General features: G+C 41.2%; 1 protein-coding gene across 3 annotated transcripts in view; it reads right to left on the reverse strand.

Annotated features, from left to right (window-relative positions):
* PTPN2 (protein tyrosine phosphatase non-receptor type 2) overlaps positions 1–11053 on the reverse strand; it is a 32796-nt gene extending 21743 nt beyond the window's left edge. For all 3 annotated transcript variants that reach the window (XM_074822378.1, XM_074822360.1, XM_074822370.1), the window contains exons 1-2: positions 10850–11053; positions 7451–7541 (exon numbers count right to left, since the gene is read on the reverse strand). In XM_074822378.1, the coding sequence (XP_074678479.1) occupies positions 7451–7541; positions 10850–11035 (277 nt within the window). In that variant the 5' untranslated portion in view covers positions 11036–11053. The remainder of the gene's footprint in view (positions 1–7450; positions 7542–10849) is intronic.
* Positions 11054–26493: the final 15440 nt, after the last annotated feature.

Genomic DNA, 26493 nt, shown 5'->3' on the forward strand with positions numbered 1-26493 from the left:
ACTCTGATAACTGCCTGTCTCATTCTTCCCTCAGCACTCCATCAGGGTAATTTCAGGCAGCTATTAACAGAAGCTGCTCAAAAAACTGGAATACCCAGTTTTCTTTAAAAAACAGCCAAACAAAATAACCCTCCCACACATGCCAAAAGATGCTCACAGCCATCCCTCAACAGCTGCATTTCCTTAATACAACAGCACCACAACCCACACCAGGCAGCGCTCTGTTCTATCACACCAGTTTACTCCACCACATGGTTTCCTTTAAGTTCAGAATTCCAAGATTTTTGGCGAACTGAATAGGTTGTGGTAGAATCATAAACTCACACAGCTAGGGAAAAAATAGAAAAAATCTACTTGCAATAATTCAAGATTTGATCAATTTAATTTCCCCTGTAATTTATTGTTTAATACTACACAAATTAAAAATACTAAAGAAGGGGCACATGCAATAATGTACCTATTTAATAAATCTTCCGATTAAATGAAGCCTAATCTAATTACACAGTTTCAGTCTCATCATTACACAGGCAAGACAGATGATTCCCCTATTTAGGGCAGAGGCAAGCAAAGGACTCCATTTAAAATTATACCATGTATATGAGAAAGATTATCAGACTGTCATACTAAATCACTGTGTAATAAAAAGTCACTGTGGCTGTTCCTAGCACCTTTCAGTATCCGATTTATCACATTCTAGGAGACATTTAGGTAATCAGACTTGTTCACAGCAAGTAATCCTTTAGCCATTTATTAGAACTGTATTAAATAAACAGCATTTTTAGTTTAGAATTTGTACACAACTGTATGCTAGGAAATCAGATCCAACTGACTGCAAACCCCTTGAAGCTCAACTGCCTAGACTATGTATGAGAAGAGTAAATAAAAAATAGCAAACTAAAATTAATTTAAGAGACTTCAACCCATTTCAGGAAGAGATGGAAAAGATTCCATAAAAAGCTGACAGAGCTGAGAGCAAATTATGTTGTAATCTCAGCTTTTAGCCTATGTTCACCAGGTCTAACCCACAAAACTCATTTGGGGTGCAGACTGATGGCACAGCTGCTGTTAAAATGCCAGCCCACTTTTCCCTGTCCCATTCCTGCACTGAAAGGCTAACTTCCTTTTGGCAAACATCTTGGGAAACGCACAAAGTCCATGAGTTTTGACAACAGCAACTACCAAGTACCATATTCAGTGCAGCTATGACAGCTGAACTCCGATTTAAGTCCCTGTATCACAGCCAGTCCATACAGCACAAGGCTTATCTAAGAAATTAATGAATATGACCCAGATAGACAAAAAGCTGAGGAATCAAGAAACAGTTACTGAATTAGACTCTTGCTCTATGGACCACTCATATGATTTTTATGAATACTTTCCATACGTTTGGAAACCTGGGAAAAGTACACTTACTAGCTCTTGATCTGCTTTTATACTCTTCCTCATCTATCTGCTATTGACAACTGTCAGAGAGTAGCTTGCTGGATTCAAGTAAAGAAGTCAACAGCAAATTACTACTTTTTTTGGTTTGTTTTGTTAAGGACTGAGATTTGGGTTTTTATTCTATCTCCTTTAGCTGCTAGCTTTTATATGCAGTCACGTACAAACGTGCAAAGAACAGAAATACGCTGAAAACCTTTTTTTAATATAAAAGTATGAGAAAGTTAATGGTTTAGTCTGTTTTCATTAGCATTCCAGCTGTAAGGCAACACCATCTTGACTTTCAGGAGTCTTAAAACAATTTATGATACATCTGTATAAAGAAAAAATATTATCAAAGCCAAGACACAGTAAATTTAAGACATGTGCATTTTAAAGTAAAATATACCTCCTTGTATTATTTTGTCTGGATAGCAAAGTGTTACTTTTTCCTTTCATGTATCAATTTATCTGAAATGTTTCTACTGGAGAGAAACCAAGACCTTTGTAAATATTACATGTCATTTGCCAACAGGAAAAACTTAAGATCTTGTTATAGTAAATCACACATACCGGTACTAGTGTTCTCGGAAAGATGACGTAAGCAGGCACTGTTAACAGTTCAATCACCCAGCAGCAGCTGCTGTATTGCTGCCAGTAGGAGATAACTGCCGAGGCCCTAATGAGGTTTCCTACTATAATCCTTACACACATTTTCAGCCTCATTTTTTCCTTCTTATACATTCTGCTTTGTAAACATGACAAATAAAATTCTGAAAGTTTTTTTAAAAGCCCCTTTAACAACTCATTCTATGCACGGACAGCCTCCCTCCTCCTCCCCAACGAAAACAGAAGCGATCCTACAAACACACTGGCATACACTCCACACGACAAAGAAAACCACTAGAATATATTGATTTCCCTTCTTTCAAGGGAAAAGGTTCCCAAAGGACACAATGACCTAGAAGCCTCATCCAAGCCCTGGCTTGCTCTTCTGAATCAAATGAAGAAAGCCAACTTTTGACAGTGACTTAGCTGTAACATACTTCCCATATGTAAATTATTTCCAGTTACAAAGTACTTCAGATTTATATGAATGATAAACCTATCTTAAATCTTATCTTAAAGATTTATCTTAAATGTTGCCATGCCCACAACAGCTAAAATACAGTACTCATTTTCTGAAGTGCTAATTCCCCTATTTCAACAAACTGTGCAGCCTGAAAAGGAAGTGGAAACCTTAAAACTGCTTCTCATTCTGGCTCCTGCACTAAGAAAACTACTTCCAAAACGACCCTGTCTCAGATAAGCAACTCTTATTACCCACTCCAAGTGAAACCCTGTCCCACTGATATCACTGACAACACTCCCCAGGTCTCAAATAAGACCAAGACTTCACATTACCCATCAATTTACCCACTCCCTGCTAAAAAGGAAAATGACATAGCCAGTTAAAACTGATATATGAAATATTTAGCATTTTACATCATAACAGGTCTTGCAGCTGGTTAAGGAAAGGTTTTTATCTGAAAACAACTGTGTTTCTAGAAGTGAAACCACTGTATAACTTAAAAATTATCTTTTATCCAAGAGATCTCTCTGGCTCCCCAAATACAGAGCTATTAACAACAAAGGAGGGTGAAATGTTATTTAGTGGATTAAAGAAAGTAATAAATAAAACATGTAGCCATAAGACATCCCAATGACCCAGCCTGACCCTTTCCCACCTACCAGCAAATCCCCTTCTTTTCACTAATCTAAATCTAGTCTATCTGAGCTGCTAAATTATTCAGATTACAATATTCTGTCACTAGACTTAGAGTCTCAAGTTTCAGAGGTAGCCTAAGGCAAAGGAAAGGCAAATTGACTTTTCCCCACCCTGTCACTGGTTGTACCCAATGAATGCCATCATATCAATCATGGCCTAGCTCCTAACTGAAACGTATTCATATGGAAATATATACATGACTACTGCACAGGATCCTTACACTTTTAAGCAGGACTGTGAAAAAAACTTAAGATATAATAAAGTTTATATCAGAATGTGATATAAAATTCCCCTCTTCCCCAACCCCGAAGAAGTATCTCCAAAACCAGCATGTGGAGTTTGTTTATTTACACCATGTTTCTGGTAACAAGGTGTTTTAGAGAATCATTAGGTAACATCATAAAAATCATCAATGTCAGCTTCTAATATGGACAACAAGAAGTGCAGGAGGCTTATTTTGGACAGAACATCTCCCTGTTCTCAGCACATACACTCAAAACACAGCACAGAAAGGGAACATTTTCGCAATGATTATTAATCAGCACTACATGGAAAACCATCCACATCAGCTCCAATTCTGTTCCCTGTAAAGCACAATAATCTTCACATTCCTCACTCCCTGGTATATACTCCAGGAAAACTGTAAGCCAACAGTTGAAATGTCCAACACAAAGTCTAATGGCCACAGGAAGAAAACAAGAGAAAACAACTACCTCTTAAGATCCTCCAACAGCAACATGATCTGTCAGGCAAAAATGTTCAGATTACCTAAGATATTGGGCTACACACCACATTACAAACGAAGGCTAAAGATAAAATTGCGTAAACCCCCATCTACCCTCCAAAAAAGAAAAAAAAAAATCCTGCCAATTTTGCCTAGGGGATTTCCTTCTTGCCTCTAAATCTGGGAACACAGTAAGCAGATCTCTAAAGGTGTTTACAGTCAATCTGAGACACTAGACTCGTCTGATGTCAACTAAGGATAAGATTTAGAAGGAAAGTAACAACAGAAATCTTAGAGTTTCATTAAAGTTATCAATAAAAAATAATAATCTCACAAGTGATTTTCCTCTCTTAACCCTGTTTTCTGAGAAATGGTTTCATCTGTCAGGAAATGACTGGCTGTCAAACCAAACCTATTTCAGATTAACTTCCTGTTTCAAAAGTACTACATAGCCAAAATATTCCTCTCCCTATTCGAGACTAATACCAAACTGTTAGACTGCTATTTTCTTTGGCTAGGCAGTAACTCTTGAGGGCTTTTACCCAACCAAACTTATACACACGTAGCTCTTCAGCCAACAAAACTGGACACTAACAAAAATATTTATGAAACTGGAGACAATGTGAAACTCAACTGCAATGGGCAAAGATGATTAGCCTTTCCAAATCAACTTTTACCTAGAAATATGTGTAATGGACACAAACCGGTTTCAGTGTATCTGTGCTGTGTATTATGGTTGAAATGGGGAAACCCAACCTTTTCTGCATTTTTTCCTGCACTTGTAATCGACATCTTTTCTGCAAGACAGAATCTTTGCATTTCCTCTTGCAGACATACCACCTCAGATTTTAGACTGGATAGATCTTAAGTTTAACCGCTAGTTCTGAAGGCCTTTGACTATCAGAGAATATTAGTATTATCACACATTTTTCATTTAAACACTGTTAAAGAGCAGTAAAATTTGCAAAGTGAAGGACCAAGATGTTAAGATTGTGTAAGACTGAGCTGTCTTGCATTTCTGCAACACCAGTTCCTTGCAAACATACACCACAATTAGATGTGTTCACCACAGTGACCAAACGGCATGGCTTTTAGCCGAGCTGCTTTGAAAATTCAGGTACTGCTATCTTGGAATGTTATTTATCATATATTCCCTTCCAGGTCTCTTCCTCCTCCCAACTCTCACCATTGATACAGAAACAATTATGAATCGTATTTGAAAACACAGATGTAAAATTCAACAGGAATTAGTTCAAACACAGTGTTTTGCTTCTGTTCTCATACAGCCTTGCTGCTCCTAGTGCCCAGTTCTGCAGGCTACCTTGGTGGCCCAATTCAAACCTTCTTTCCTTCATAAATATTAAAAACTGAGATATGCCTCAAAGTTCATCATCTTAGTTCAGTCATCATGTTATACTTCATGTCAACTAGCATGTAATGACTCTAACCTTTTCCTGAGCCCAACTATTACTTCAAGATTAGATTTTATCTGTCTCTGCTCTTGCACAAGGCCCAGGGATTATTAATACAATCACATAAATAATTTCCTCCTGCCTAAACAAGCGTTTCAGAAGCAGGCTTTGCCATGACCAAGGCAGAGGTATTTGGTGCTCTTTACTGTTGTAAAAGGCACGCTATGATTAAGGAACATTTTGAGCTCAAAAAAACTACAGGAGATGAATACAAGTCACACCTTTAAGATATTACTGCAAGCATTATTAGATGATACTTAAAATAATGCAATGTATTATTTATTTATTTTAGAAACACTCTTTTTAAGAAGAAAGAAAAACCACAAAAATGTTGAAGGTAAGCTGCCGTTCTCTTTGCAGTAGTGCCTAAGTAATGAAAAATCCATGGATGGGAGAAATGGCAAATGCATGAATACAGCTTTTGCCACACAAGTTGTACAGGATATTGGACCCAGGAATAGAACTTGGGTCTCATGGGTTCAAATCCAATCTCCTGCTTTCTCTTCTTACAACCCTCATCCCAATTTAGGTATGAAACAGTGAATAAAACACGATCTACTTTACCACCAGTAAGATGCTAATGCTGTGCTGTTCACAGGACAGCAAACCTGGGACACGTAAGCACCTCTGCATAGATCAGCAAAGGCCCAGCAGAGGCCTATCTCCCTTTGCGGAGCATACAGCGGAAATTGTTAAGCCTTGACTCACTTGAGGTATCTTCTTCAGAGCTGTACATTTCTCAAACAGACCATATGGGGGAATGCCACGCAGACACAGCAAAGAGGTTGTGCACTGACTCTTAAGTTCCATTTCACCAGAGTGCAGTACCGAGATTCAGCATTAAGCCAGACTGGATCCATTTGGTGCAAATACGCTGTGCCAGTTAGTGTTCTGGCAGCAGCCTGGTGAGCAGCATGCAGCACTGCATCTGACCAACATGACTCAACCCGAGACCCTCTCCATGTCATTTTGAGAAGTGCTAGGCACATGCTGTTACCACAACTTTCAACTGGAAACAAGGAGTTCAGCACTTCTCCAAATCTCATAATAGGTATTCAGATTAGGCTCTCAAACAAAAAGCCCCAATAGACCAGCAACCCTTCAAAAATGCTAGATCCAGTAACAAGAAGGCTATTATGAGCTTTTGGTGCTCTGGGAAACTTCATACTAAAGAGCATGCAAATGTTTAACCTGTTCCAACTTCAATATTTTGTAGAAAAATTAAGACTGTACTGAATTTTTTCCTAGTCCTTTTGAAAGTGATTTATGATAGCTTTTGCCAGCTGTAACTACATATTGGTAATCTTTTATTCACATGTCTTTTTATAATGATTTTGGATTACAGTTTCTGAAGTGAACACTGTTGGAAAAATGCCACCACACCTCAGTACCAAAGAAGCTGGTAAAAAAAAAAATCATGTCTTCACCTCAGATGCAAGATCATTATGTCACAAAGACCATTTTACGGCAGTTAGTAAAATACAAAGCACTCCATACCACATCTACTCACATTGAGAAAATTAAAGAACAACTTCATGCATGCATTCTTCTGAACAGACAAAAATAACAAAATCTCAATTAATTTTAAAGCAACAGTAGAAATCGGTGGCATTTATTCACACAGTCTTATAAATGTGCAGAATCACTTAGCTCAAAAGGAAACTGTGTTAGTCAAGGCTTATTAACTTCAGTGCTCAGCAGATTTTCATTTTTTAACGACAGATAAAGCAATATTAAACAAATAATTTCCTTAGGAGAAAAATATCTTTAAAATATTACTTTGCAGCTCACAAACATTTACCTATACACTAATAACTATGATTTGCAATCATCTCTCATTCACCATTCAGAACAACCGAGTTTAACCAGCAGATTCTTCTCTCTCCTGTTATACATATTTGTGTATGTGTTGTGAAAAACACATTTATCATAGGATACATGCCTACAGAAATAAACAAAATACAAAACGATGGTGACCACGATTTATTAGCTATAGTGTTTAAAAGTAAACTGGGTAAGCAAAAAGCCCATAGAGTTTACTGCAATAATTACAGAAAAGATACTTACATGGACTAACATCTCTGTATCTGTTTCGATTTCTGTTTTCTGGATATTTTGCAACTTTATGAGGATAGTCACTGGATTTATGTCGAATTTCCTTTAAAAGACAAAAAATGCAATTTACTTATAGCTGGTAAGCTGATTAAGATTAGTGTTCTACACATCCTATTTTAAGAATTTCAAGCTTATTGATTAATCAAGGTTATTAATAATTAACATTTTTAAACCAACCTTTACTATACCTAGTGTTATTTTCACTCAGAAAACGCATGTCTTGTTCTTGGCCAAGCTGTTTCCATTTAGATCTTCCCACACTTGGCTAACACCACCAAACTAATGTAAGTGCAATCTGGTAAGCAACTGATGCAGCACAAACAAAGGGGAAAAAAACCCAGGTATTTATTATGCTTACAGTTTACCTCAGACTTGCATGTTATCTCCCACAGTAATAAGAGACTCCATTAGACAGAACTAACAGCAGTGTACCGCTAGCTCCTTTACACCAACGGGCAGCATAAATCTCCACAAAGGAAAATAAACTAGTTAATGATTTTATGGCTGCTGTTAACAGCCACAAGATTATTCTTGGTGGTTTGACAGTTCAACCCATATAGCTGTACTTAAACATGACCCAATATGAAGGAGCAATTCTAGACTCACAAGTATCAATGTGAAATCACAGACTGCTTCTCCCCAGGCATTCATACAAACCTTTCAATAATCTGCATTTGGAGGATATTCAAACATACTCATTTACACACAATTTTAAGGCACATACTGTTCGCATACCCTGAATGTTCACTTTTACTAACTTTTTGCCTCTGAGCATACCTTTTCCACAACTTCACTAAGATATACAAATTTACCTTACATAGACAACTGAAAACACAGCTACGGTGCTAGTGACGAGCAGCCTCCAATGAACTGAACTATCCCTTTATATCTCTGCTGATGCCATCTCAGCAGACATTGTACAATACAGAATTAACAATATTTTATTTTGAATTCTTCTTTTACTTTTAGATGATGTTGCTACCTGTGATCATTGTGTCCCAAAGAGCATTTAAACTTCTTACAACTAAGCATTTCTCTCGTCTTCTATATGTTCCCACTAACTTCTTTGTCTTCTCAAACTTCCTAGTCTATATATTCCCAGACAACAAACACAGCCAAGAAGGACATCAGTGGAACTCTAACATACATAAGGAAGATCCATATTTTAGCATTTGGTGTATGACATTACTTAACTGCAGTGCAAACCTGTAAAGAACCTAAACCACAATGTGGAGCAGCAACTGTCAAGCACCAATGCTCTACATATTTGTATAAAAATCTCTTGATCCATTAGAAAAAATTTTTAAATTTGATACACCACACTGGAACTTGTCTTCTCCTCTACTTTATATGGCTTATCAGCTTTGGGGGCAACCACATGCACACTGAATAAATGCATCAAGTTCCCATGAAACGTAAATTTTGTATTACTCCATAACAGGATGCAACATATTTTGTTTTTAAAAGCACTGGCATCCTCTGTGCACAGAAACAGACTTGTAATTTGGTCAAGAAACATTAAAACAGCCAGAAACACTACTATAGTGACTGGGGCGGGGGGAGGCTTACTAAAAAGAATTAAACTGAAGGAAGTTTAATGTCTAGTTCTAAAATCAGTTTTCCCAGCCATCCATCACAAATCAGAGAAACAAACCAGATGCCAGATGTAACGTAAAACTTGCACTGAAAAAAAAAAAAGTGAAAATTCATATTATTTATTCAGTCATTAATTCAGATTGGATAGGAGCTCCAGGAGTCAGCGTACATGTTCCCAGCTTCGCAGGATTTTACCACAAGTCTTGGCAAATTCATGGAACTGATGAGCAAATATACAAAACCCGTCTCAGCAAGAAGAACAAAACACCCCTAACAGCCAATTTTTTTTTTTTCTTCAGAGAAACTTACACTTCTCAGGGCAAGTATGTATGTTTCTTGTACAACACTGTTACAGGAAAATACCTTCCTAAACAAAAACCCAGTGTAAAAACAAGTAGTCAGCGATTAGAGTATTTTCTACAACTCTGCACTATTTAAAAACATCATTTTTACTTTCCCTTTATGTTTTTACGCAGATCTGTATCCTCTTTTTAATATAAAACAAGTGCATTAAGTACCCTGAAAAAATCCTGAGCTTGCAAGATCTACAAAATCAGGGAAACATAGAATACCAATACAAAAAACTTTATTAAAGAATATTTTACAGCATAGCTGTAGTAAAGTTAGGAAGCACATATGCAAAGTTTAGCAGAGCTTAACATACAATTTTCTCTTCAGTTTACTTCTCCAAATACAACCAAATAATATTAAAATTACTTGGGAAAGCCAACATGCTCTGTCTGGATATACCAGATGTAATGCATGTGTACTTTTCTACCTCATGAAAAATACTGATTGCAGAGTTCTTCCCTTACAACTTCTATCTCATTAACTTAGCACAGTTTATTTCTGCTATTCCCTAATTCAAGCCACAGTTCAGTTCCATAATACCTGTCTAGAGATTATATATTTGAAACATAGTTAAATCAAATACACTGCTAATTTAGCAGACAAAAAGCACAACTTAAAAGTTATCAAAGAGAACTTTCATTTTGCGTTAGTTTTCCTCATTTGTGAAAAAGCACTGTAAAATACCTACTTGCTCAAATAACTGCTTTAGTATTATAAGCTTAAAGTCTACTTTATGGAAGTGACCCAAAGACTATTGGTGCAAGTTAGCAACCTCGTTGTTTCTAAAGAAAAAGGCCGAGTAGTGCATTTTCTGAGAGGGAACCGTGCAGGCCAAGCAGGTGGAGGCAGCGGTAACAGGCGGCTGACGAGGGCGAGCGGGTGCCTGAGGAACCGCTGAGCGGCGGTTTCGGTGGCAAAGCCGCGAACCCAGGGCCCTTGACAAGCCTTGACCGGATCGATATTATCAGGTGTAACTTTCCCGTCTGCCTGGAAACCGCGGGGAAAACACCCTCGCCCGGCTCAGCCCAGGCCGCTCACTTCAGCCCTCCGCGCCCCGCCGCCAGCACCGGCTGAGAAGCCCCGGCGGCCGCCGCCGCGCAGGCGCAGTGGGCCGCCAGCACCCCCACCGGCGGGCGGCGCGCACGCGCACCGGCACAGCCCGCGCACAGCGCCTGCGCGCTGCCCCCCCTCCAGGGACAAGCCGCGGCCGGCTGCCGGGAGCATGCGCGGCGTCTGCCCGCAGCTCCGCTGCGTGCACCTGAAAACGAGTCGTGGCCCAGCGACTTCCGCTCCCCGCCCCAGCGGCGCGTACCGGCAACGGGCGCTGCCGCTCGGCGGCCCTCTCCCCGTCCTCCCTCCCGTCCTCCGGCTGGGGCAGAGCCGGAGCGACCCCCCGCCGCTCACCAGATAACGCGCCTGCCAGTCGTTAACGGCATCGATCTCCTGGAACTCCTGCTCGATGGCGGAGGACATGGCGGCAGCCAGAGCGCGAGCCTGCCCGGCGGTCGGCAAGCTCCCGGCACCTCGCGCGCTGCCCTCCACACGGGAGCGGCGACCGCGCTCCGCCCCGCCGCCGCCGCGCGCGCACATACGCTCGCAACGGGTCCCGCTGCCGCCGGCGCCAGGCGCATGCGCGGCCCCGCCCACCGAGGGCTGCCGAGACCACGCCCCTGGGGAGGGAAGCACCTGGGGTGACGTCACGGGGCGGGCGGGAGCGAGGAAGAGGGGGCGGGGGTCCGCCCGCAGGTGCCTGGGGGCGCAGCGCGGGGCCCGCCCCGCTTCTCCGCTGCGCCTCAGCCGCCCGAGCGGTGACTTGTGCCGCCCGGCGGTTCGCGGCCGTTTGTTGCCGCAGTGTCACTGAAAGGGCGAAAGGCGGGCAGAGCGCCGTGGGCGAGCGAGCGCTTCCAGCGAGGAGCGCGGCGCCGCCGCCGGCGACTCCCCGGCCCGGTTCGGCGCGGTGGCGGCCGGCGTGCGGCCTGGCCTGGCCCGGCTGCCTGCGCCCCGCCTGCTGCTGCTTTTTTCGCAAAAGCAGAAGTACGAAAATACGAACGTGTCGGACAAACAAATCACGGCGAGGCTGGTCACCTCAAAAGCAGAAATGTAGCGAGGCGAAACGCGGCAGCTCTGGGCGATTGCTTCAGAGCGAGCAAGCCCCGAGGAAACAGCTGCGCCAACGCTCAGCAAAGCTAAAGGTCACACGGAGTTTAGCAAGGGCTGCGTTGCTCAAGCTGCGGGGAAATCTGCTCGGCGTAAGGGAGCGGTGCCCGCAGCCCCCCCGACAGGCGAGCCACGCGTCACACCTCAGCACCCCTTGCTGATTAACTCATGTGTGGCGACTTAAAAATTGCGTCGTCTTAATTAGTACCGCAAAGGACAAGAGATTAAAGCGCTGGGCTCCCCCCTCATACGCCAGTGATGGCTCTGCCGTTGGCTCAGCCACCTCCTCTCCCTACGGTTCCTGTCCCGGACATAACTCCGGTCCCTCCTGCCCCCTCATGAACCGGGAGGTTTCACCAAGAACATTTTCCTCCGCCCTCTCCCACACCCGAGGGGCCTCCGCCCCCCGCCGTGCCCTGGCCGCTCCCCTCATCCCTCCCGCTCCACCGCCCGCTGGCCCTTAGCCCCGCCCCGCTCTGCATACCCTGGTCCGCCGGGGTGCGGTGGCCCCCTCCTCAACCCCGGTACCCCTCAGAGTGCCCCGTCGCCAGGCCCCACCGGGCCCCCCTCACAGTGCCCCATCACCGGGCCCCAGGGGGCCCCCTCAGCCCCGGGCCCCCTCAGAGAGCCCCGTCACCGGGCTTGTACACGCGTGCAGGGGCTGAGCGTGGCATCTACAGCCCCCGTGATAACAGTCCTGCGCGTGGCTGTACTGCCACCACGCTTCCGCGTGTGCTGTCACCGAAGGCTTGCGCATCCGCTGATGCTGTGGCGCGGGGCTGGGCCTCGGGTGATTTTCAAGAACAACTTTAGACATGTGAGGAAGAAAGGTCAGCAGCGCGAGGCGCTCCCACCGTTAACGTGCTGATGCAATTCTGCCAGTAAGCTGCTGCTGAGGTAGTGTGCTGGCCACCAGGAAAGCAGCGCAGTGAGAAGGCCACGGTAGCACGGTCAGCCAGGGACGATGCCTGGCACGAGCGTTGTCCACGTCACACCTGAAGGCCCAAAGTTATGGGCTGGAGAAATGTGGCCACAGGGCTGCATCAGCTGAGTTCACACTTTCCTCCGCTGTGGTATTTTATAGAAAACAGTGACAAGGGTCACTCAGCATGACGCAAGAAATGTATGTGTGGTCACACAGGTAAGGCAAATATTTTTGGAACAGACTTCTGGTTCTGACGTCCAAATACCTGTCATCAGATGTTGCATTTCCTTCCTGTCCATGGGCTGCAGTGCAGTACAGCGCTCCAAATCCTCCGGCTGATGCGGTCCCTCAAGTCCTGTCAGGACAGTTGGTATCTTGTATGCCAGGGGACTGCATGATGCACCTCTGAAGCATAGCTGAAGGGACAGTATACATCAGCAAGTTCATAGCATGTTTTTCCAGGTAACTCAAGGAAATGTTGCATAAGATTTTCTTGAACTAGGGGTTCAAACTTAGAAATTGATATAGGGAGTGGCTTTTCTGAATTTGTCTGTCTGCAAGACTGAGAGAGGCCATGTCTGTAGTTTTGCAGGTGTTCTCTAGGTAATCAATGTGTTATGTGTGATCAGTTATGAAATAAGTAAGTAAGACAACATTTGTGAATTATGGTTATGGTTTAGGAGTGCAGAGGAGAATCTAAGTGCCCATCCTCAAGGTAATGATTCTTTTTCATTTAAAATATGTTTCTTTGAATTCATGTTTCAATGTACAAAAAGTGTTCTTAACCTCAGAAAACTGATCTGGCACAGGCTGGGTGTAAGAAAGTAAAGAGATACATAGAAACTGTCTAAATAACAAATTTTAGTAAAGAAGTTAAGACACACAGCTTCCCCACCGATTTTGGTCTTCAGTAGGCTTTTCTCTGGATACGAACTTGCTGGCTGCTATGTATTTGTAGCACTTGTTATTAAAGCCTTTTTTACCCCTCACTGGAGCTACCTGTAGGTCACATAGCGATGCCCATGAAGCCATCTGACATGGATCACAGCTACAGGAGGCCCAGTCAGTCAGTCCTGTCAGTCCAGGGAACAGAGTGATGCTGCCCAATGACATGTTACTTTTTATTCTAGGCCAAAGGCCAGGGAAGACTTGGAGGTCGCTGCCCATGGAGTGTGAGATGGTCGTGCTTGAGTCCAAGGACAGCTCTGTCAGCTAAGGAGCACCCTGTGTGTATCGGCTGAACGAGCCATTGAGATACTGGTGCGTTTTGAGGAGGACACAGGAGAAGTGGTAGTTTTGATATATAAACACAGGAACGTGTATTCTGCTCTTCCAGCCACCAGCGGTCATGCATATGAGAAGCTTGTGCTTGTCATTGCTTGTGGTATTCAGGGATGCAGTTCATATTGGGAAAGCAATGTAATTATGATCTTAGGAGAGGGAGTTTTATGGTGGCAGCTATGTTTAGAATCTGTAACGCAAATCAGTGCCTAGAGACAGCTCATGGAAAATTAAAGGAGGTGTTTATTAATTGTGATTTACAGCTGGCTTAGAAGAGCAATAACTGGTAAACCAGGGATTTCTGGAGAAATTGCCATTGTTTGCTTTTTGGTTATTATTTTTTACTGTGTAATATGCTGAAATGTTGTACCAGTTCTCTGGTTTTTGGGAATTGAGCCTAGTATAGGCCCAGGACTACAGTTATATAATGGTCTATGGAAGAGAACTGTGTACGCAACATAAACCGAGTACACTCATTAGAAAACTTTCTTTATTCTGTTGCCAATAGTATATTCCAATTCTGTATTAGCTGTGCAGGCAAACCCAGATGAACTACTACATAAACTCTTAAGCCCTTGAGACAGCGTGAGACGTATGCAAAGCAGGATAATGGAGTTGCTGGAATGTATGGTATATTTTTAGTGTTTTCTGTCTTAGTATAAACACAAACAAGTAGTTATTGCAATGTTTTCTTATTAAAATGTCTGATAATTTGAGAAGCCCCTTACTGTGCCGACAAAACAGTCACCCCAGGTTAGTTGGTATCCACAGCAACTCTGATGTTAAAATTGGTTTTGGTGCCCTTGCTCATCCAAATGAAAAAGACTATTCAAGGTAACTTTAAATGGTGTTTGTCCAGTGACCTTGGCTGAACAATTAACTTTAGTACCAGTCTGGAATGGACTAAGTGCTTATTCCTCCATGTGTACATTTTTTTTGCGTCATTCACTGGAATTACTTAAGTATCATTTATTGGAAATGATCTGTTTTGTGCTGCTTTTCTGAGAACCATTTTGGATATTGGTAGATGAAGAACAAATTCTACCCTGAGGTGGTTTTATTCACAAATACACTCCATATCAATCTTAGCTGTTAAGGAAGAAAGCTGTAATGTGCTTAAACTTGCCACAGTGTGAGAGGATGAGAACACATCATTCCTGTTTTATAGCCCAAGAGCTAAAAGGAGAAGAGGATCCTCCCTTCCCCCACAAACTGGATAGGACTGGAAACCCAGAAGGGCTGGCAACTCTTCTGGTATCTGGTAGGGAGCAGGAGAAGCTGAATGAAAAGATCCAATGGTCAGGATGAAACAGGTTTCATCTATTCTGTGCGTTTACAGTGGAGTCTTCCTATTTCAGACTTTTGGGGTGTGTATTCCTTGTTCAAGTGAATATTAAAACTCCTATTACTGAAAGTGAGTGCCAGTGTAAATACCTGTCCTCAGCTATATTATTGATTTCCTTACCCTGCCCAAAACTGTATTTTGGCATAAAACAAAAGAAAAACCCCCAACCTTCAAAATGTATATAGTAAAATGCAAGTCCTTGTAGCAGCAAGAGTAGCAGAATGGCAAGGGGCCCCTAACAGGTTTGCATTCAGCTAAGGAAGTCTGTCACATCAGTGACAGGTCCACAACAGTGGGATTCTAGTGTCCAATGTCTGTTAAAAAATGGCTATGTAGTAAAAGTGATGGAATTACGGAAGCTGTAATTATGCTTTGAAGAGAACGACAACACAGCTGTGCCCAGATTAAATGATTGCCCTAACACTGTAGTTTGGAGTTCTGGGTAGAAGAAATTCATGGCCAAGGGAAGAAAGGAAAGATTAAGGTCTATAAAGGAAGCCCATTTTATAGTCCAGAGATTTGTGCCAGTCTTTATGGCACTGGACTCCTACCGTGAAGCTGAAATAAGCGTGGAGTGTGAAACAGCAACTGGCAGAGGTGCTGTCATGACTGAATGGACACTAGCTAGCAGGAAAGGCAGCAAGCCAGGACGTCTGGTGGGGAGGACGACTTCAGGATTGGCTGTGGGTTTGTGAAGCAGCCCTTCCAGCAACCTAAGCTGGGGTGTGCAGTCAGCCACAAAACCCAGTGCCTCTGTGTCAATGCAGGGGTTGTGGGGGACAGCTGCAGGAAGAGGAGAAGAGCCAGTTGCCAAGAGAAAGACAACTCCAAGTTATTATTCTTATGGCTTGTAGAGAGGATCTTGTGTGCTGGGGATGGTTTGTATACGTTACTTGATTTTCCGTCCCTCTTTCCTTTTCACCCCTAGCTACAGTGACATTTATTAAAATAATAGTTTGCAAGTGAGAAAGTCTAATTCAGTGAGTGTCCAGAGTGGCTTGATCTCATTCCACATTCCTGGTTAGAAGGTCAATTTTTACTAGAAACTGCATCTACAGAACCTGCCTATAGCTGGCATGAAATTTTCACATTGAAAGTTTACTGAGACTTGCATTTGTTTGAAGATCACTGGTTTATTAGATTTTAAAATTGTTTTCCTCACTGACTGAATGTTCCATGCTTAGACCATTTCTAATCTCACAGTTACTATTTCAAAGCATCACTTTACATTACTATATAATGGTTAAAGAGGTGTCTAAACTGCAGTTCTGGAAACATCTTTATGTTGCCTGGTGAGTCTTTAATTCACATTCTCTCATAATTTTGAAATCATGTTATCAATATTGTAACTTGCCTATAGCACAGATTCTGTATTTTAGTGGCTCCATGCTTGATTATATGTATTTTCATCTACATTCGAGATTATCTTCCAAATTACAAAATTAAGGGCTTTCTCTGAATTACACCCAAAAAAGTCGTGATACACGACTCATACCACTGTTATTTGCTAAGAGAAGTTCTTGTAAGAAAATACTGGTTTGGCAGAAGAAGACTTTGTACTGAGGAGTATCGGTAAATGTTTCTGTTATAAATTTGAGTTCTCAATTTTATGTTCCAGTTTTCTTTGGGTTTCCCAGCATCTGAACAAAGCAATTATGACTATTTTAATGGGTGTAGAAATCTCCAAATTGTGTTTGCCTCCCCCCCTCCCCCCCCCAATAGTTTGAAATAAAGTTTTGGCAATGTGATTTAGGATTGTAATCCATTTTGTAATTCATGTTTCTGCGTTAGACAACCTGAAGTGCCAATAACAGGAAAGGGTTTTCTTTTACTTCAAGCTGTAATAATGATTTAAAACATCTTATTGTTACCAACTTCATAGAAACTTAAATTTACTATGTGGTGGTGAGCCTTCAACATATATTACAGTAATTACTTCTGCCTTTCCTATGCTAGCAGAGGTAGATCTGTGCAAGATTTGTGCTATCATTGCCTGTTTTTAAGTTGGCATTTATATATCTGATTTCATACAATTTCCCGTATAAGCTTGTCCTATTGAGATAATCAGCAGCCCTGTAGGAGCCACATTCTCTGAGTCACTGTTTTGATGGCAGGGTTCCATGAGTGTGTGACTAGTTCTGTCTGCTGAGATGTCCTTCGGTATGTTAGATAGAGCAAGGTGTTCACGCTTCTGTCACTGTGTAAAGGCACTGAATCTTGTAAGGACCATGGGATACTAGATAAGAATTTGCATAGCTACATTTAGTTGGCAAGGCAGGATGGCAATAATTGATGCACCTCTCCTTTTACCCTCAAAGTAAATCAGAAAGCAAGGAGGAAAATAGATTTTGCCTGTAGGTGGCAAAGAGCCATGAAGAAACTGTTAGTTTTTCAGGCAGTATGACTTCCTAACAACAACAAAAAATTAGTAGAGCACGTAAAATTTATCTTTGCTTATTTTCTTGGATACTGTTTCTTATAAAAATGGCTTTGAGACTAGTCTACCAAAGTAAGGAGTCTTCAAAAAATCTGTTTTGCATAACACGCATATTACAGTTTCTGAATGTATACTATGTTTTCTTTGGTCCAGACTGTTAAAACCTCTAATTCATACCCTTATGGCATATGAATTGCTGTCACTGCTAAACCAATTTGTTTGTTTTCTCAAAGAAAAGAAAAACTGAGTGCAATATACTGAAAGAAGGATCCATAACACAAGTTTTCCAATTGGAATGCCGTCAAGGTCTTTAACATTTTATTTTAGCCAGTGGAACAGTTCCAGCAGCTCAAGCCACGACACCACCACTTACTGGAATTATCAACCTGGGGAGAAAAGCGCCCTTGTACAGAACGTGTCCAGTATCAAAATGGGTGTATGAAATTTTCTGCATCTTTTGAATTTTAGATATTTTTTCCTCCTGTCTCAGGCAGGCAAAGAGACATCACTAGTCACCAAAAGATGTACTTTTCTTTTTAAAAACCTTATGGTACCACTTCTCAAACGGACCACTGCAGCTTCTGTAGTGGCAGACAGTAGCACCCTCTAAATACACTGTTTGCAATTTGTCACAAAGAAAATGCTCAAGGTGTCCATTTACTTTACTTTGCCACCCTTTTGTATCAGAAATGGCTTGATTGTGTGTTAGATCACTCAGAATCAGATTCTTCTCAAGATTTAAGTATAAAATAATGTATTTACTAACACAGATTTGCAGTAATAGAACAGTGCTACAAAGAGATAAAGAAACAAAGTATGTTGTTATTATATTTGTCAAGAAATATCCTCCAGGGTCACTTTAGCATCTCAGCTACCTTCTAGCTCCCATTCACTTACACTAATTTTGGAAGCTCTATTCACTTGAAATCGATTTTCTTTGTCCAAGATGGCTGTTTTCTTCTTCCCAGCCCCCTCTTAAGCACTAAGCAGGAAAGGTTGGACACAGAGCAAAAGCAGAGGGTTTTTTTATGTATTCAAGCAAGACCACCTTAGTTTTGCCCTTTGTTTTTCTTGATTAAGAAAGAATATTTAGTTGAGTCTGGTGATTAGATTCTTGAAAGTGATTCTGTGAGGAGGGGATTAGGACATATGACTGCCATAAGCCCGTATCTGCATACCCAAACAAGTTGTTACATTAACATTTATATCGTAATCAGTATGGTCCTGATTTCCCATTGCTTCTCAACACATTGGTAATGCCTTATACATAATGTTATCGGAAGTTATAAATGAACAGTCTAAATTCTAGATTCAGAATATATTTTGGCTGGCGAATACTATATAGGGAATAAATATGACAGCAACAATGGTGAAATGAGAAGTGGGATGCATTATTTGTGAAACTGACACACATACACACACTCTTGGTTCTAGGGGTTTTCTCTGGGGAACGTCACAAATCCTGTGATGCCAGTATTTCTTGGTCCCATAAAAAGTGTTGAGGATAATTCTCACTTAATTTCTGGAGTTTCAGCAACCTTGGAAAGTAGGATGGGGCAGGTAATTGAAGGAGGTAACCACATTAGCCATTACAGCTAAATCTGCTGTCAAATATGCATCAACAGTGTGCAATATTTCTGTCACAGCAAATGGAATAAATCCTGAATATCTTTGGAAAGGAGTTTCCAATGAAATTATTCAATTATTATGTTTTTAAAACATAAATACATATGTATGCCTTTCAGGGTGACATGAAAAATTTTCCTTCTCTTTCTTTTACCTCTCACTTTCCTGAGAGATGAAGTAGTTGGAAGTGCTTTGTCCACACAGAGGAGTGACTCTTTAATAATTCAATAATGAATTAGATTAATGAAATCTATGCTGCAAGTTATACCCCCTCTGGTTACTCTAACTGGAAACTTACACGCATGGCATTTTATACAATTGTTTTGTCATGTGAGTTGCGTATATGTGTGCCTTTAAACCTACTAAGTGTTACCAGATGTGATGGAAATTAAATTAGCTAGAATTACCAAGTGCTGAATTCTATTTTTCTCAAGAATTAAAAAAATATTTCTATAAAAAGTAGGGTCGATACTTTTAATAAAATTATGCAGATAACTGCATGATTAACTCTTTGAAGTTTACCTCTTTCAACATTAGAATATAGGAAAAATGGAAATAATATTTTCGTTTGACTAGTCTGTGTAATTCAGGAGACAGTAGATAAGTAAACTCCATGCACAGAACATTTCTGTTCATCATTTCATGCTTGTGTTTATACTCTGTGCATAATACTTGTGTATATAAATATCATCTGTTCCTGCTATCCTCCCACAGAGCGCTGCAATGTGCTGTGAATTCTCTTTGTATTTCAGATGTCTCAAGGACATAGGCTCAAAAGTTATGCTCAGTACTTGGGGACAGTACATCAGCCACTCACCAAAGATACACAAATCTGAAATAATTATATTTCAGCTTGTTCAAAAGCAGGTAATTTTTGTGAAATGTTCCGTAAGCTGTGTCAGTAGAAATGATGCCTGTTAGGTGTACATTGTTTTCTCCACAACATGGCATGTGAGTTACCTTGGGCAGGAAGCAATTGCTGGTAATTAGCGACACTTACCTGACCTTTGCTGAAAGGAGTATTCACTGTTCAGCAGTTGCTAATAAGACTCCACAATAGAGAATGTTCAAAGTGCCATTAATCCTAAGGCATGATGTGAACATGCCTTAAAATACTCGAGTGCTCTTTTCAGTGTGCTCATATGGTGGATGCTGTCTTAGCTTTGGACTGTGTTTGTTTTGACACGTGTCTTGAGTTTTCAGTTTTCAGACAGTAAATAACTGTCACAGCACAAACATCCCTTATTCCCGTAAGGCCAGCTAACCATGCTAATTAGTACAAGTCCATAGAAAAGAGACTTAACAATATGCAAACCTGATGCTTGTCTTGCAACAGTGAAGTTTAGAAATAATTTAATTGAAAATGTTACATCAATTATGACCATACAGTTTACATAACAATTTAAAATTATCTCAATTCTTTGCTACATCTGATGATTGGTCCCTTGGGTAATCTGTCTTCATAGAAATTCCTGTTGGAAATTTCTCCTTGTTATGATTCCGATCTAACAGCACCTCTGGGTTGAGACGTGATGAATAAAGTAGTTGGTGATGAGTATAAAATCACTGTACAGTTTCTCTTGGAAGGGAGTGCACCTTTATAGCTGACTTTAAGGCAACATTTTTGTAAGTGAGAATTTTGCTGGTGGGGGAGAAGCCTTAAGTGAGCACAACACAATGTTTTCAGAATTTTCAGTGAATGGGAAATTAGCTTTTGTAGTCATGTGTCTTCTAGAAATTCAAGCATGCTTCCCCTGGAATCTTGTCTGGGATTTTTCTTAACCCAGATGTTTCAAATGCTTTGGAAACAATGACCTATAATTATTGTCAGAATAAATTCATCATCTTTGCTTTTAGAAATGTCAGAGGGAGGAGGAGTGTTTAGCAGACCTGTAGGGAGTCTTCCGGTGTTCTCTTTACTGGAGTCTGAAACCTTCCTAGACAGATATGTTTAGCTTCTCCTAAGGGTGGTTGAACTAGAAAATTACTCCAGCATTGTCCATTTAACATTTGCTGATATATATTATCTGGACTATGCTCCCAGACTGTTCCTTAGTTAAATTATCTCCATCTCGTTATGTCTCACAATAATCTAAAAGCTATATATTTAACATATGGCATTCATAAATAGGTGATTCCAAATCTATTACACAGTCTACCCATATGCCATGTGGAAATTTGAAATGTGAGAGACAGAGAGGGTCTATTCTACATGAGAAGAAATGCAAGTGTTTTCTAACAGTTTGAAAACCTTGGCTATGCCCTTTCACATTACCCTCTCGACAGTATTCCTTGAGTCTGAAGTTGTCCCTAAGTACAGCCACTTGCCCTAGCTGGGGTTCCTGTTAGCCCTGGAGCATGTAATAGATCGTGATTCCTTAAGCACTTACTTTTAGATACATGAAAATGGCCTCAAGGATTATTCTTTTGCTGGAAGTCAGAAGTATAAGGCTGTTTTAAGGATGGGCCCTGTGTTTGTTAAACTGCTGCCCTTGTAGATGCAGAAATATATTAATGTCCTTGTATAGCTGCTTAAATAATTTTTTAAAAATGGGTAATCCTGTTGGATTTGGGGAATATGTGGTTTTCCTAAAACATTAATTTCAAAAGGTCTTTAGCCTATTATAGCTAAATAGCATTTTAATGAAGCATGTTTGTTACACTTACCAACAACAAAAGAATTGGTCAGGTAACAAGAGTAATGAGCAAGTTACTTCCATAGCTGCAATGATAACATCGTGTTGTCATCATCTTTCAAACTGTGTTGTACCACCTCTGCTGCACTACAAATTCAGATTTTTACTAGAAAAATTTTCAGATATTATGCCCTAATATAAGCATTTATTCTTCTTTTTACAAATGAAAAAAAAAATTCTTAAAGACATTTATTTCTACTGATAGGCAATGCTGAAGTTTCCATTTTAACTTTAAGAGTCTTTCTTATAGTGAATAGAGAACAGCAGGCCCAGCTGCAGGTATAGGCAATGTAGGCAGGTTGCCTGTGGATGCAGATGTTCAGGGTGGTGAAATGGGTCCCAATAAAGAGCAGCCAAGCTCTGCTCTTTCCTCTGCCAAGGCCTTTCTCCTCTGGAGAGGAAGACCACACGTTTGAGCTGTTTGTGCTATGTGAACAACTGATTTCTACCTCCTGTCAGCAAACTCTCTCAGCCTGAGTAATTTATACTTTTATACTGTATATATATGTGTTATACTGTACTTACATGTGTTTTACACTCACTCTCAGAGTGAGCATGCACCAGCAGCAGTAGCAAACCTGACCCTTCTGACTCAGTCCTATCTCTGCCCTTCCCTGCACGGGAGCAGCTGGGCTCTGGCAGCAGTGCAGGAGATGTAAATGATGATTTGTTTGCTGCTTGAGAGGTAGGCAGTGTGGGCAAGGGGAGGCACAACCCCCTGAATCCAGAGTGGGGAGGGCTGGGATCCAGTGACAGATGAAGAGGGCCTCTTAATTCTACTCCTAGTCAGCCGAAACCCCACTGAGTCTTCTCAGCCTGTCTCCACAGTAGATCTCCCCACACCTTCCTCTTCTCTTTCCTCCACGCTCTTCTTCATGCACCTCCACCTTCCACAACCCCCATGTTCTTTTTTATACAGACTAATACTGCTGCAAAATTCAAATTTTCCTGTACGTGGAGAAGCCTTGAGACAGCTCCAGTAACCAACCACTTAAAATTTTCCAATCTATTAAGCAGATCACATCAAGTTGTATATTCACTTCAAAAATGTGAGAAGAACTCCAAATAAAGGAAAAAATAATCTAAATATATACCTGTGGTAAATGAAATAAAGTCACATTTGGGATGGATGGCATCACAAAGTGTATCTGGCCCCAAACAGTACCCTGTGAGAAACCACCTCATGTAATGTGGCCCATCCCTGCTTTCTGTGTCCCACCGCAGCTGTGCTGCTGCCTCCACCTCCTCAGAGCAGGAGGATTGCTATCTGGAGAGTGTCTCCATCCCAAGGGTGAGAGGCCAAAAAGGAAAAGCTGTAAGATTTGCTCCTTCCCTCAGCAGCATTGCTCTTCCCCCTCATGAGCTGCTTGCTGAATGAAATGAGAGTTGCCTCATGTTGGGGGTCCCTGAGGGGCTACAGGCTCCTCCCTGGAGTTCAAGGCCAGGTTGGACGGGGCTTTGAGCAGCCTGGTCTAGGGGAAGGTGTCCCTGCCCATGGCAGGGGGGTTGGAACTAGGTGATCTTTAACGTCCCTTCCAACCCAAACCATTCTGTGACTCTAGAAGGCAGGAGGGTATTCGCTGAAGGAGATGTACACATCAGGAGACGGACAGGTGGGATAATTCAGTGCTGTGCTGCAGCTTTTGACATGCAGAAGGGCAGGCTCCAGGCCTTGGGAAGGGCAGTTCATCTGGGGAGAAGAAGAATTAGTGGGGTAAGATCTTTCTTCAAACAGAGTTCACCAAACCCTGTCTGACCCCACTGTTCAAATTAAAAAATATTACTATGGTACCTGGTGGTGCGGTGAAATCTTCTTTTAAGGCAGTGAAAGGTGCATGTTACCACCCACCAGTAAAGGCATTAAAGGCTTCCTTAGCTTATAAACAAGCATAAATAGCCATTCTGTAAGCAACAACTTTAATACTGCATTTGATATTCAATCATAATTGTAGTCTGCAAAAATGGTTTAACTGTCAACTTCATAAGCAATTTATACATTGTCTTCTACTTCTGCTGTTTCTTTCCATACACACCAAACCAGACAGAGGAAAGCCACCACTGCTAAGTTTAGACTTTTCTGTCTGTTCTTACTGTGAAAACTCTCAGGGCCAGCTATTTTCCATTTTTACTCCTACAAGCTCTGTTTCTGTTTCCCAGCCAGAGATCTCTAGTTTAAAGATAGCTCTGATGTAGTTGTGCGATCTGAGATCAACCTTCATATTCATCTGTTATGAAGCCATTAGTATTCCCTTCCGAGCTGTCAGTTATGTTGCTTGTCAGTCTGTCATTTGTATTTTCCCTTCCATTTCTTTGCATATTCATATGACTGAGAGTAGTTTTTCATCCATAAGCTTCTTGCCTATATAACATCACTTCTGTTTCCCCTTAATTCATCTTTTAGGTGCTGCCAAAGCTATACTTGATCATGACTGGGTACCTGTTTTGCTTGAATGACATTTCTTGGGCTAATCAATTATTATTTTGCTTACTTTGTCTTCCTGTACTCCATTTTACATTGTGTGGTAAAATGTGATTTTATGGAGTTGGAGCTTATCTTTTTCTTGCATCTTGCTAACAGTCTTTCTTAGGTAAACAGTAAGTTTTCATCTTGGTTTGGGACATTCTATTGATTTGCTAGCTAAACAAATAATAACAGGTTGTAAGGAACCTGCAACCTGTAAGGACATGTTGTAAGGAACCTCTAATAACAGGAGCTCTGCAGCAGCAACAAAGCAGGGTGACATATAAAGAAAGGTTAATTCTTCTGCTTTCTTTAAATGCGTGTAGGAGTTTTACTCTCAGTTTACTCACATAAAGACTTGGGGACTTTATTAACCCTCATTTTTGCCCATGAAATCTAATTTTGCTACCAATTTCTTTCCACGATCCACCAGTCATGCCTGGTCAGTGATGCTCTTAATTTGACTTACCCTTCACAGCAATAATTGCTGGTGTTCTTTTTCCTGAACAGGATTTCAGCCTGTATCTTTCACACATTGCTGTGATTATGATTGCTTTCCTCTGAAACATGCACCTTTAGATTTCCAGTTTGTATGACACAGTATGTTACATATATAAGACTACTTGCTGGCAGCATGCCTGACATTTTCAAACTCTTTCTAATCGATAAGTTTTAGATTCTCAAAGCTAAGCAACCTACTTAATGACTGGGTTTACTAGATTTTTTCCCTGAATCTAATTGCTCAATAATACCACTTTGTATTTCTACAGTGCCTTAACCCAGGAATCTCAATAGATATTATTTTACTCCCCATGGAATATTATGAATTTTGGGGAATCCAGTTTCTAACTTAAGGAAAGCATGGTACAGAAGAGTGTATGAATTTCGCAGGGTCAGGCAGGTCTTCCCTCTCAACAATAATATTTTTAAATGGTTATCAGGAATGGAACCTTTAACTATGCTGTAAGTTGTTTGCTGTTAGCATGATAATCCATGGTTGTCTGTAACAGATCAGCTTCTAGCGCAGACAGGACTGAAGCATATTATAGAGGCAGCTTATAAGACAGGCTTCCTCACCCTCTATGCTATGCCGATATAAACATCCTTAATGCATACAGTTCATGATTTACTGTCTTTTGGGCAGGCCTTTGTATCTTTTAAAATCTCCCTCTAAAGGCAAGAGGATCTTTTACTTGAAGAAGGTAGTCAAAAGGGAAAAAGGAAAGTACTAAGTGTATTTTCTTTAAATCCAAGGCAGTGTCAGTTATAGTAATTTTGAATGGGAATATCTCTACCAATGCTAACACAGTTACACTGAACTTTCAGCAGAAGTAAATTAAGTTATGCAGCTTTATACAGTCAATTTGAGAACAAAATCGGCCTACTGTGTCAAATGTGAAAAACTAACCTTATTATAGATACTTTTCTTTCTTCTCCTATGCTGTGGTTCAATTCAATCTAATCTAGAGATAACACTGAACCCAAATGTTAAAACATACGTATCGAGATTGTCATAATTCAGTATGGCCTTCCTCTGCATGTGATCAAGCAAACAGTAAAGTTAAAATACAGCTGTCCTTTCCACCTCATGCACACCGTCACCATGAACTGAATGTTTTCCTTTACTGTTCAGCTCCAGCTGCAAGAGGAAGTCACTGAGGTTAGCTAATAGTTGAATCCTAATTCATGGCTCAATAACTGGAAGCTGCAAATTTCCTGGGGTTTCCATGAGTTCGAGCATGTTTCCCGTTATCTTATTACACAGCACACAGTGTTCTGGTTACCATCAGTGGTGACGATGCTTATGCCCTCCTGACCGCGGCGGTGGTGGCTGCCCACTGCTGCCCTGCAGCTGGGATCGTCCTACTGTGCCTGACTTTACTGCTCTCTGCGTGCTCTAGGAATGCAGCAGGCAGCTGCAGCGCTCAGTGCCTTGCTTTCTAGATTTGTTGCACCATTCAAAGCGGAACGTCTTGCTAAGCAGTGATTTAGAATTCATTATTAATTTCATCTAGATAAAGATAAAAAGAAATTGAAGTATTTATTAATGAGATTAAAATCAGGCAGCAGAGTAACAGAGGTTTATATTAGACCTAAGTGAGGAAGAAAAACATTTAAAC

This window comes from Strix aluco, chromosome 1 (genome assembly GCF_031877795.1).
Source record: "Strix aluco isolate bStrAlu1 chromosome 1, bStrAlu1.hap1, whole genome shotgun sequence".
Taxonomy (NCBI): Eukaryota; Metazoa; Chordata; class Aves; order Strigiformes; family Strigidae; genus Strix; species Strix aluco.